Source organism: Nyctibius grandis, chromosome 10, assembly GCF_013368605.1.
Source record: "Nyctibius grandis isolate bNycGra1 chromosome 10, bNycGra1.pri, whole genome shotgun sequence".
NCBI lineage: Eukaryota > Metazoa > Chordata > Aves > Nyctibiiformes > Nyctibiidae > Nyctibius > Nyctibius grandis.
Genome location: NC_090667.1, coordinates 22,978,258 through 22,991,246, shown reverse-complemented (window position 1 = coordinate 22,991,246; position 12,989 = coordinate 22,978,258). Strand labels below are relative to the sequence as shown.

At 51.0% G+C, this 12,989-nt stretch overlaps 1 protein-coding gene across 1 annotated transcript; it reads left to right on the top strand.

Moving 5' to 3' along the window:
* The first annotated feature begins 313 nt into the window (after nucleotides 1-313).
* On the top strand, nucleotides 314-12,513 carry MCM2 (minichromosome maintenance complex component 2). The gene is made up of 16 exons (XM_068408958.1): nucleotides 314-334; nucleotides 706-893; nucleotides 1,475-1,650; nucleotides 2,305-2,568; nucleotides 3,583-3,802; nucleotides 4,115-4,322; nucleotides 5,039-5,173; nucleotides 5,382-5,573; nucleotides 6,695-6,788; nucleotides 7,309-7,559; nucleotides 7,812-7,938; nucleotides 8,146-8,258; nucleotides 8,391-8,633; nucleotides 9,351-9,533; nucleotides 10,395-10,550; nucleotides 11,457-12,513. Exons 1-16 carry the CDS (start codon nucleotides 329-331, stop codon nucleotides 11,565-11,567), a joined length of 2,667 nt encoding a protein of 888 aa, XP_068265059.1. The 5' UTR covers nucleotides 314-328; the 3' UTR covers nucleotides 11,568-12,513.
* The last annotated feature ends 476 nt before the right edge of the window (nucleotides 12,514-12,989 follow it).

Genomic DNA, 12,989 nt, shown 5'->3' with positions numbered 1-12,989 from the left:
AAGTGCCACATCCAGTCTGTTGTTGAACCCCTCCGGGGATGGTGACTCCACCACCGCCCCGGGCAGCCCCTTCCAATGGCTAATGACCCTTTCTGGGAAGAAATGTTTCCTAATGTCTAACCCGTTTGCCCAAGTTTGCCCAAGTTTGCCCAAGTTTGCCAGTGCTGCCCACCCCCAGCCCCTCGGCCCGCCGCCTCATCCATATTCACGTGCAGGGGCGGGGCCCGCCCCCGAGGCTATATATTATTCATAAGGTTTCGCGCGCTTTTGCTGACCACGTGGGTGTGTTTTCGCGGGGAATCCGGCCGGGCAGGAAGAGGCGGCGGCCATGGCGGTGAGCGGGCCGGGACAGCGCAGCAGAGCGGGTCCGGCTGCCCGCCCCCCGCCGTGGGGTGCCGGGGATTTTGGGGTGGGGGGGGTGTCGGTGAATGGGGGTGCGCTCGCCGGGGACACCCGGAATGCGGGGGGATGTTTCCCGCGTGCCCCGCACCGGAGAGCCGGGCCGGGCCGGGGGGAGGATCGGAGCCCATCCCCTCCGCTCCGGCTGCGCAGGGCGCGGAGGACGGATTCCACACACCACCCCCCCTTCATTTCCGTTGTTATTTGCAAGGAGGGCTAATTATTGTAATATCTGCCCCCCCCGGCCCGGTGGCGCGGAGGAGGGTGTCCCGGCCCCCCCTCACCCTCTCCCTCCGGTCTTTGCAGGACTCCTCCGAGTCGCAGGCGGCGGTCACCAGCCCCGTCCGCAGCTCACGCCGGGGCGATGCCTTCACGTCCAGCCCCGGCCGGGACCTGCCCCCCTTCGAGGATGAGTCCGAAGGGCTCCTGGGGACCGAGGGGCTCCCCGAAGAGGAGGAAGAAGGAGAAGAGCTCATCGGGGAAGGGATGGAAAGGTAAGGAAAGCGGCGGGAGCAAGCTTCTGGGGCCCTGTCTCTGGGGATGGGGTTTTGCTAACAGGATGTCAGTGCAGCCAGCGACATGGAGGGGGCTCTCAGCCATGGTGGGGTCCCTCTGCTGTGCTGGTAGCTGGGGTGAAGGGGCCAAAGGGCTGCTGGACAGTGGAGAAAGGTCAGTGCATGGTGTCATTTGAATCCTGGAAGAACTGAGCAAATTGCAAGTTGGAAGCAAAGTGCCATCGTGATCCAGTGTGAGTCAACCAAGATCTCCCTGGATGTGTGGTGTGCATCCAGCCCAGCTCCTTACTTCTGCAGGCGTAAATTTTGATGTTGTTTTTACTCAGCCAAGCCTGCCGGCGAGCTGGTGAACTTTACAATACAAAGGCTTGAATGCTGGCATTCATAACCGTGGTGCTGGAATGCTTTGTACTTCTTCCATTGTGAAGTGCCTTCCTGCTCAACATGTTCAGTCTTGCTGCAGAACAACTGTCCTGATACCTACCCAGCAGTAGCCAGAGAAGGGCTGGAGAAACGCTTTCTGGAGCTTGGCCTGATCCGATGCTATGTGTGTGTGCTAGGGACTACCGCCCCATCCCCGAGCTGGACGTCTATGAAGCAGAGGGCCTGGCCTTGGATGATGAAGATGTGGAGGAGCTGACCGCCAGCCAGCGGGAAGCTGCAGAGCGAGAAATGAGGCAGCGAGACCGCGAGCTGGAGCAGGGCATGGGCCGCATGAGGAGGGGGCTGCTTTACGGTAGGTGCAGATGTCCTGTACCAAGCGGGCTGCTGATCTCTGTGTGGTTGACTGTAAGCTGGCCCTTGTGAGGGAGCTGGACTCTCACCCTCAGAGTAGCAGAGAGGTCCCTGGAGCTCCAGTGTTTTTGGACTCTTAGAGGAATCTCTGGCTGTGGGCTTGGCTGGACTCCCCAGTGCATGATCCCTTTGATTTGGGCTTCCCAGGAGCTCGTTTGGTGTGTCCTTCTGGTTACATGTTTGCTGCTGAAACAAAGTCAGGGTCCTGGGCCTGTATCAAGGGTTTGGGGTTCTACAGCTTACGCTCTGGAGTTTGTTGGTGTTGGTGTGCCTGTAGAGACTTTTGTGGGCTGGATGGGAGGGCCTTTGATGCACTTGGAAGCCCATTCCTTGCCCTTCCTCCCTCAGTGCACTAATGGACACAACTATGTTTCATGCAAATCTTCTTATTCACCCCCATAAAGTCTTTAGCTACATTGTGGAAGATGTAGGAACCAGGCTAGAACTGAATTTAGGCTGGGCCTGGGATGGCTCTTGGTTTGTATCCTAGGCTCCGACCTCTTTGCTTCCACAGCCCATGCAATCCCACTGTGACTAATACAAAGAGTGGGAATGGGAATCCCAGCTCTTTAACAATTTTCCTCCTGACCCTTAGATAGTGACGATGAAGATGAAGACCGTCCTTCACGGAAGAGGCGGCTGGCAGAACGAGCTGCCGACGGCATGGAAGAGGAAGATGAAGACATGATTGAGAGCATTGAGAATCTGGAAGACATGAAGGGGCATTCGGTGAGGGAGTGGGTTTCCATGGCAGCTCCCCGGCTTGAGATCTACCACCGCTTCAAGAACTTCTTGAAGACCCATGTGGATGACCATGGGCACAATGTCTTCAAGGAGAGGATCAGCGACATGTGCAAAGGTAGGGCTGGGTGATTAGAGGCTCTCTTCTCTTTACGTGGGTCATGGTTCTTTGCAGTGATCCAATCCATAGGTGGATTTTTTCTGCCTGTTCTGTTTGTCCCAGACATTGGGTCAGCACTTTAAAGAAACTCAGATGCTGATGGAGAGAAATGAGTAATGGAAACATGTCTCCTATCTTCTTTGATTCTGGCTGACTAATTAGAATGCCCCTTGTGTCTGCTACTCATTAATATTCATATCGTAGAAATGCTAGCAAAAGAATTTGTGGGGCAGCAGACAGTGGTCTGCAAGCTTGTGATGTGAAAGAGACAACAATTGCTTGCTGTCTGTGCCAGTTACTTTCTCACACTGGAAACTGGATTATCCAGTGAGGGGACACAAATAGACCTTGTGACTTTGGAAACCATGTCGGTGTTGCAGCCTTGTACTCTCGCTAGCACTGCCAGAAGAACTAATCATTAAGGCTGTCACTGATAAATTTTAAAAGCAGAAATTGTCACATCTAGGAACAGCTCATATAACTGCAGTTCATATTTCTTCTTTATATTGAGGCAGAAGCTCCAGAAGCTTGAGTAGTGGATCAGGGTCAGTGTTATACAGCTAGGAAATAAAAGGCATTTGTCTTGTCCCTTTCCAGGAACATAAGACACGGAAGGTTTTTGCCAGCCATTCAGCATAGTTGTCTCTCCTATTAACTTCTGTCTCCTGGAGGGCTGTGGGAGAGTTGTGTGTTGGGCTGGGGCTTTTGAGTCTCAGGAACACTGAGCCTGGGAAGTATTTGTGCTGAACTGGAGAGGAACAATTACAAGTTTGGTCCTGATGAAGAATTTGTCAGAGAAATAAATTAAAAAGAGTTTTCCACCTGTTTTCAAATTGTTGACCTCTCAACATTTTTCAGAGAAGGTGCACACATTTGCAAACTGCAGCCTGCTTGTCTGTTCCGACTATCTTTTGCAGACTCCTTGAGGAGTGAGCAGGTTGAAAATACAATTCACCCCATCTTTTTCTTAAGAGAACAGAGAGAGTCTGGTGGTGAACTACGAGGATCTGGCAGCCCAGGAACATGTCCTTGCCTACTTTCTGCCTGAGGCCCCAGCAGAAATGCTGAAGATCTTTGATGAAGCAGCCAAGGAAGTGGTGTTGGCCATGTACCCCAAATATGATCGTATTGCTCAGGAGATCCATGTCCGTATCTCCCACCTCCCTCTGGTTGAAGAGTTGCGGTCGCTCAGGTAAGCAGCAGAGTTAACAGCAGTGGCTGTGGGGCCTGCAGCAGGCTTTGGGGTGCTCAGGAGAACTAGTCTGCAAGCTACAGCTCTGGGTAAGTCCAACAGGATGACTGAGCTTGTTACAGGAAAAAAGTCAGATTAAGGATGAACTTCAGTGTCCTCAGAGGTAAAACACAAACCCTGTGAGGAAAACCCCTATTGATAACTGTTTCTTACTAGGTCTTTGGGAGTTGTGCCTTGTAGCAAGAATATTTCTGTAGGGTGTTCTGTCTTCTGTGCCCTCCAGGCAGCCAGCATCTCTCTGTCTTTCTGCAGGCAACTGCACTTGAATCAGTTGATTCGGACCAGTGGAGTGGTGACGAGTTGCACAGGGGTCCTGCCTCAGCTCAGCATGGTCAAATACAACTGCAGCAAGTGCAGCTTCATCCTGGGACCCTTTTTCCAGTCCCAGAACCAGGAGGTGAAACCTGGTTCCTGTCCAGAGTGTCAGTCTCTTGGCCCCTTTGAAATCAACATGGAAGAGGTAAGAGATGTGCTTGATGGGGCTGTCTCGTCCTGCCTAGGCTGCTGCACTGCCTGTTCCTCCCAGCCCTGCCTTGGCTCGCACATGTTGAACAGGCTTGGTGCTGGGAGAGCCGTCTACTGCTATATCTACGGGTCTGTGAAGATAGATCTTGTCTGTTTGAGCTCTTGACCTGAATCTGCCCAATTTAGCAGCCAAAAGTCATTTACTGCCTCATTGTAAGTTTTTTGGCTGAATCTTTTGCCACAATAATCTCTGTAGTACCCAGTTACCAGTCCATATTGTAGAAACGTAGACACAGCTCTCCTCCTTCACAAGTTAGGTCAGTATTTCCTGATCTGCCAGCTAAGGAAGCTAGAGGACAGTAGCAAAATCATTAATGTGGAGCTTCTGACTTTCAGTCTTTGCTTTGATATTTTTAACCATCACAAATGGAGCATCCTCCTCCCAGGAACTGGTCCGGTATTTGGGTGGACAAACACTGTGGAGGCTGAAACACAGTGGTGAGATGTGGCAAAGTGCTTTCCTGTCCCGGTTGTTGTCTTACCACACCCTGGAATTCCTCCTCACAACCTCAATCCTCCCATGCCCATAGTTTTCTAACCAAAGTATAGTAAATCTTTGAATGGACCTTCTCTGGTGAGGTGCCTTTGAAAAGCCTCGGCCATGCTGGTGCCCGCCAGACTTGCTGGGTAACTTCTATTTTGTTGTTGCAGACAGTCTATCAGAACTATCAGCGCATCAAAATCCAGGAGAGCCCCGGGAAGGTAGCTGCTGGCAGGCTGCCCCGCTCTAAGGATGCCATTCTTCTCGCCGATCTGGTTGACAGCTGCAAGCCAGGGGATGAGATTGTGAGTACATTGTTGAACTCAAGTACAGGGTGAACCCAGAGCATTTTTAAACACTGACAATGACATCATGGGAACATCTGTGGTGATGTTGGGGGAGGAATTGTCCTCAGATGCATTTGGGCAGCTACTTTTGAGACTGGTATCTTAAAATGGAGAGGGGGTGGTTTTGTACTGAGCAGGCACTGATGTACCATCTCCTGATTCCCAGGAGCTCACAGGGATCTACCACAACAACTATGATGGCTCCTTGAACACTGCCAACGGGTTCCCAGTGTTTGCGACTGTGATCCTGGCCAACCACATCGCCAAGAAGGACAACAAGCTGGCTATTGGAGAGCTGACTGATGAAGATGTGAAAGTGATTGTGGGTCTGTCCAAGGATGAGCAAATTGGGGAGAAGGTGGGTCAGACTCAGACATCCCTTCTTTTCCTGTTGATAGCTTGCCATCACCTGGCAGCTGGATCAGAAAGTGATGAAAGGTGTCAGCTGGCTAAACAGTGGCTAAAGAAACTTTTAGAAATCCCGGTTCCCTCTGAATGGTCTTCTGTAGCTCTCAGACAGCTGTTGATGAGAGTGAGTTATAGGAGGAAAGTAAATAAGAAACTTTCCTTGTACTTTTGGGGGTCAAATTTTCTATTCTCCCTTTCCTTCTCTGAGCCTTCCATATCACAACAGTGCTGGAAGACAGCTGAGAGGCACTCGGACACTGCTTATATCTGATCATTGTTTTCGCTTCCCATATCTTGAAAGCGAAGTGGGGGAAGTGTTCTGAGGGGCCAATGCTTGCGTCTCCAGTCCCCTTAAGGGGATGTTATTACTTAGCTTAAGCTATGGTACAGATCTTCGCTTTGCTTCTCTCTGCATGCCAAGGCCCTGAATCCGGTACTTGAAAGAGCAAAGCTCCTGCATTGGTGCATGTTCAACCTCACTTGGGTCAGGTTTAAGCTCTGTAACAGGGGACTTCACTCTCTTGCCTTGGTCATGCTGGTTTTATATTAACTGCTGTTCCCAGTGAGTGGAGAAGCTTCAATTGAGCCAGGACTGTTTTAACATCAGTAGTCTCCAGCATCAGGCTATTATCAGAATACCCTTGAGAAAATAAGCCAGTTGTTCATAATATTTGACCATGATGACAATTTGTGTACAGCATAGCCCATCCAACTACTATCATGTGCAGTGAGTAAGTCTCAAATCAAGGTCTCCAGCTTTGCAACAGCTGATAACAGCCACTGCGGTGTGCTTTGTGCATAACAGGAGTGTAGAGGCAGTGGCAGCAGCTTCCAGAACCAGACTACACAATCTGCTGTGTCCCAACAACACCATTTTTGTGAAGCACCCTTAGGGAACTCTGGGTGGATAGTTTTGAAAAAGCCCCCTCACCATGGATAATAAAAGACTCTTCAAAGACAGCAGTATTGTAAGGGTAACCGTAGGTACAGCCTCTTGCTGAGTTTCATGCCAAATTCTGCCCAGACTGGGAAATGGTATTCCCTGAACAACTCCTCTGCTTTTCCTTTCAGATTTTTGCCAGCATTGCCCCATCTATTTATGGGCATGAAGATATCAAGAGGGGCTTGGCTTTAGCTCTCTTCGGTGGCGAGCCCAAAAACCCAGGTGGGTGTCACTTGTGTCACTTGGGGCTGCTTCACTCGGCTGAAAGCAAATGGGTCTGGGTTTGTCTGCGCTGTTGCAATGAGAGTGGTTAGAGTTGTCTGTCTTGGAGACAGATGAGGTAACAGACTGACAGAAAACTGTGATGGAAGTGGCTGCTTTTATCACGCTGAAAACGCTGGTGTGACAGTAGAAACGCTAAGAGTGAAAACAGCTCCTGCTGCAAACCTGGGCAAATTTTTATGCCTCCTCCTCTAGAAGGTTGTGTTTGATGCCTCGTCAGAGGTTTGACCTTTTGGTGTCCTGATGTGTTATCATCTCCTAAGAAGGATGTGTTCAGTGAGGTTAGAAAAGCTGTTTTACACATGTGACCACCTCCAAAGCTGACTTTCTTTTTCCCTCAACTTCCCTGTAAAGTGGTTTCCCTGCCTACTCTTTGCCTTCAGCTTTGTGGTGTTCAGGGCAGGGTTGCTATCAAGCCATGCACTCAGCTGCCAACATGTCTCTCCCATTACTGTTGTAGGCGGCAAACACAAAGTCCGTGGTGACATCAACGTGCTTCTGTGCGGAGACCCCGGTACTGCGAAATCACAGTTTCTTAAATATATAGAGAAGACGTCTAGCAGAGCAATCTTCACCACTGGCCAGGGTGCTTCTGCTGTGGGCCTCACAGCCTATGTCCAGAGGCACCCAGTCAGCAAGGAGTGGACTTTGGAGGCAGGAGCCCTTGTGCTGGCTGACAGAGGTGTCTGCCTGATTGATGAATTTGACAAGGTGAGACCTAGCTTCATCTCTGTGAGAAGGATTAGCTGTGGAGGGACCAGCTGTAACCTCTGTGATGAGGAGACGCTGAAATTCATGGTGCCATCTCCCAGCTGACCGAGACTCCTGCAGTTTGCTTAGGCCCTTACTGGTCTGTAGTGCAGCTTGCTACTTTTTCACAGCATCATGAGCTCATTCCCCTTGGTGTGTTAAGCAATGGGTATAGACATAGATTCAGTTCAAGTCATTCTTGCTTTCTCATAGATGAATGATCAAGATAGGACCAGCATCCACGAAGCCATGGAGCAGCAAAGCATTTCCATCTCCAAAGCAGGCATTGTCACATCCTTGCAAGCCCGCTGCACCATTGTTGCTGCTGCTAATCCCATAGGTAAGTGCTGAGAGACCACAGGACCATCTTAGGCCTCCACCATGAGTCCTGCTGCCATGAGAACTGTGGTGCAGCTTCCCTTCCCTTTGCCTGGTTTCTCCAGATCAAGCGAGCAGTAAAGTCTCTCTGTGTGAGAGGTCTATGCTTGCTCGAAAGCTTCAGCCCTGGCGCTTCTGTTTGACTTTGAGGTTTGTCTCTATGATCTAGGTGGGCGATATGACCCATCGTTAACTTTCTCGGAGAATGTAGACCTGACAGAGCCCATCATCTCTCGATTCGATATCCTGTGCGTGGTGAGAGACACAGTGGACCCTGTGCAGGTACAAGCTGTGCTATGAATCTGAGCTTGTCTTGGGCTTGTGATGCTGCTGTTGGGATGCTCAGCAGCAGTTGCCCACTGAGTTTTGCTATCCAGTGTCTTCAGTGTCTGTTAGTCCACTACTCTCTTGTAGGATGAAATGCTTGCCCGGTTCGTTGTTGGCAGCCATGTCAAGCACCACCCAGGTAGCAAGGAGGCAGTGAATGGGGGTGCCAATGAAGTCATTCTTCCCAACACATATGGGGTTGAACCGATTCCCCAGGAGATCCTGAAGAAATACATCATCTATGCCAAAGAGAAGGTCCACCCCAAACTCAACCAGATGGACCAGGACAAGGTGGCCCGGATGTACAGTGACCTCAGGAAAGAGTCTATGGTGAGAATACTGAGGAAAAGGGGGAAGAAGTATGTAGCTAGACTGCAAATCAGCTTGAGACTGCTCCAGCGTATGTTGACACATTCTTGCCATTCCTGTCACAAAAGTCTGTGCCACTGTTTTGTGAGAGACAGACAGATCCTGCAGTGTCTGCTGAACAGGTGATTCTTCATGTAAATGCGGTGTCTTGCCTGTTGGTGATCTGTGGACTGTTGGATTGCACACATGTCCTAGTGCCTGACATGGCAAAGTCCTCTTATTGTCACCCAGTCTGGCAGGCCCACGGGAGATGGGATCTCTTGGGCTTGTTTTGGGCTCTCCAAGTGGAAGAGGAATTTATTGAGGTCAGAGGGAGATTTTTGGAGCTTGGGAAAACTGTATCTTTTCTTTTTTAATTTGCCTTGTGTTTCTTTAACTCCTCCTAAAAGCTGCTGGAGGAAACGGGGTTGCTGTTCCTGGAAAGGCACTAAGCAAGGGCAAAGAGGGACCCCATGTAGCATCCCCTCGCACCCTGCTGAATTAAAATGTTGAACGGGGGAGCCTGTACCACTGCAGAAGGTGCCAGCAGGTGGCAGAGCCTCCTTAGCCTGAGACAGTCCTCAAAGGTGCAGGAGCAGCTCCCTACAGTGTGGAGTAGGTCCTGGGCCAGAAGCCACCGGTCTTGCCCCAGGTCTTTTATCCTTCAGTAAGGAGTTGACTCCTCCTCTCCCCCCGTAGGCAACTGGCAGCATCCCCATCACAGTGCGTCACATCGAGTCCATGATCCGGATGGCCGAGGCTCACGCCCGCATGCACCTGCGGGACTACGTGGTGGAAGATGACGTCAACATGGCCATCCGGGTGATGCTGGAGAGCTTCATCGACACGCAGAAGTTCAGCGTCATGCGGAGCATGCGCAAGGTGGGCACCGGCTGAGCCGAGGGCTGTAGCTGCACCCGACTGCCCTTCGTTAGTCTGTGGTGGGGCAATGTTTTTGTTGGGGCTGAGAAGGAGATGTGTCCTGAGGCTCTGTATTGAAAGAACTGCCGTGTCTCTCTTCTTTTTTGACACCTTCCCTGCTATTTTAGCACAGGACTTGCACTGCTGCTGCTGCCAGGTGATGGAGCCTGAGCAGGCAGTTAGTTTCTTCCCATTTTTTCTAGGGCTCCTCAGGGGACAGTTAACCACAGGGCAGCACTCACTGTGGTTTAGTGCACGTCTGCCCTTTTCTCTGAGTGGCAGGGGCTGGCTCCGAACAGCTCTTGGCTGGCCCCAGCCTGGCACTTCTCCACTCCGAGTGTCTGCCCTCAGTCTGGACAATTCATGGCCTCTGTCTTTCGCTGCAAACAGCCAGCCAAGCGTGAGCATTTGCTGGGGAGGCACAGGGCAGTGGGTTAAGGGAAGCTGCTTGTGCCTTCCCCAGGGCCAGCCCTCCCAGGGCTGCTTCCCCCGTGGGCAGCACACCTCCACAGCAGTGTGCTGCCAGCCCCTCAGAGGCTCCAGGGCCCCTCCAGAGATTTTCAATGGGTGAAGAGCAGCTGACAGAGGAATGTTGTGGCTGTCACAGGGCCTGTCAGAGGGCTGTGTTTTAACTGCATGTGCAGGTGGCAGCTTGGCAAGGCTGAAGTCCCTTAAGAGACACTAAGGGCGCAGGTGGCAGCGATGTCATTTGGTTCCCCTCGTGCTCTGTGGGAGGAGGGGGTTGGTTGGTGTTGGGATAGGAGACCTGCAGTGCGTTACTGGGTTCCTGACCCTCTTGGCTGACCTTATCCTCCCTCCCAGACGTTCTCCCGCTACCTTTCATTCAAGCGAGACAACAATGAGCTGCTGCTGTTCATCCTGAAGCAGCTGGTCGCAGAGCAGGTGATGTACCAGAGAAACCGCTATGGAGCCCAGCAAGACACCATAGAAGTCCCAGAGAAGGACCTGATGGATAAGGTATAGGTTTACTGTAACAAGCCTCCTCTGGGGTTGGTTCCTGCTCTCTGTCTGCAGCCTCAGAACCAGAGGTGCTCTCAGACTTGTAACATCCCTTCCTGAGTTACGGAACCAGAAAAAAACTGGTGTTAATTTAACCCAGAATCAGGGCTGTCTTATCTTTCTGTGCTCCTCTCTTCTCTGGGAGTGCCAAATTCTTCCACCTCAGTTTTATGCACCCCCATAAAGCTTTGGGGTTGGAGTGGTAAATCCTGCAGTACGGCTGGTGCTTTGCAGGTAAATGAGGACACAAGTTCCCTGGCACCTGCGTTTGAAGAAGCAATGAGCAGAAAAAGCTCTGCTTGTATGAACTTTCCCAATCCCTCCTGAGGTTCATCCTCTTTCTCCTTAATGCATCCTCATCCTGGTCCAGGGGCTGCGCTCCTGGCTCTGCCTTCCTGTGCAAAGTATTGACCTTGCTTGGCACTAAAGCAGTATTTGATTCCCGGGTTGCTGCTTTTCTGCTCCTTGCATCAAATATGCAGAGTAACTACTTCCAGAACCACAGCTTGGTGCTGCTGGTGTGACCACCCCCAGTCAGAGGTCTGCAAAACTGTCTCCCACTGGGTGAGGTATTAGGGGCTTTTGGATAGTAGTTATGTTCTAGGTGTAGTGGAAGTAAAAAGACAATCCGAGAGCAGGCAGATGCTGAGCCAGCATCCTCTCTTTGCTCAGCTCAGCTCTGCCAATGCTCCTTCCTCCTGACCCGCAGTCTCCCCTGCTACTGCAGTTCTGGTTCCTGCTGAGCAGAGCAGAGATTGCTGACTGTCAAATTTTATGCGACCTCTGCTATGGAAAATGAAATGGTTCTTTTTTTTTTTTTTTCCAATAAACATTTACCTCTCCCCTCCCTCATCCTCCTCCCAGGCTCGGCAGATCAACATCCACAACCTCTCTGCCTTCTATGACAGCGAAGTGTTCAAGATGAACAGGTTCAGCCGGGATGTGAAGCGGAAGCTTATTGTCCAGCAGTTCTGAGGCTGGAAGCAGTTTGCCACATGCTCCTGTGTGGTGAAACCTCCATCTTGCAGCCCTCCCAGGAATGACAGAGATCACGATCCAGAGAGACTAAGCTGCACGTTCTCTTGCTTGCTTTGTGCCTTATGGATTAAGGGAGTGCTGAGCTGCTGAAGATGTTGTAAATAGAACAGAGTTAAGTAGTTAAATGCCCAGCCAAGTCTGTTTAGCAACTTCGTTCACTGTTTTGCCTTGTAGCTAAGCACAACAGGGAGAGAATTGCTGGCCACATAGATGGCATGTTTGCTGTTTGTTTGTCACTAGTTGTTATGGGCTCATCTGCAGGAGGGAGAGGGGGAGCATTCGAGAAGCATTGGTCTGCCTTATCTACGCCCCTTGGATTGCAAGCACCCTCAGGGATTCTCTTTTCCCACCTTTGGCGACTGTACAGCCTGCTGGGTGATAATTGAGACTGCTTTCAACTCCCTGTGAATCAGCCAGCCTCTCAGCGCCAGGCCTTTGTGCCTGACACTTGACATTTCCCCAGGTGCCCACATGGGTTGACCTTGTGCTTGGTTTCTACAAGGGGGGGCAGAGGAAGATGAGAACTGAAATAAAACATAACTATTTCAAATATTAGTGGTGATCTGTATGGGCAGTGAAAGCTCCTTCAGTCCATGCTCGGGAGTGTCCAGAAGCCTTAGGGAAGGGGCTTCCCCTGCCTTACTGGGTATTATGTCTGTGCAGCTGTCAGCAGATGTGAATTTATGGCTGGATCAAAGTGCTGGCACCTAAATTGAACACCATCTCTCACCCGTTTGTTGAGGGTGAAGTACCCATGGTGCTGTTTTTGAGAGTAGCAGTGGAGGAGCCCTGAGCTGGAGGAGTTCAGGGAGGACAGGATGGACTCAGTGTTCACATGCAATTTTCTTACTGTGTGCATTTTGAATACATTTGTTTTTCAATACTTTTGTGTTTCCTTGTCTTTTGGGAACTCCTACAGACATGGGGGGAAGGAGGAGCACGAGTGAGCAACCTGGATGCTGGACCAGCTGCTCAGCAGTTTGTGGGATTGGGTTTGGGTACAAACACATCCCATGTTTGCTCTTCAAGTTAGTAGGAACTGGCAATGCTGTCCTCAGCTATTGCACATCTTCACCATGGATAGATACCAGGACACAGTTGTGCACAGGACAGTGTCATGAACGCTGCAGTTCCCATCCGGGGCTTGCCTGCAGTGGCTCCTTCCCTGTCTTGCCAGCTTATTGGAGTGCTGATCCCTCAGTGGGACTCACCCCTGTAAATGTTTGTATCACCTTGAGACTGTCCCATCACAGTATGTATCTCCCACCTCCCTTCCTTTCCCACTCTTGGGTTACACAGCCTGGATCTTATGTCTTGGCTGCCCCTTGGATTCCAGTCTGGGGGAAGCAGTAAACCTCC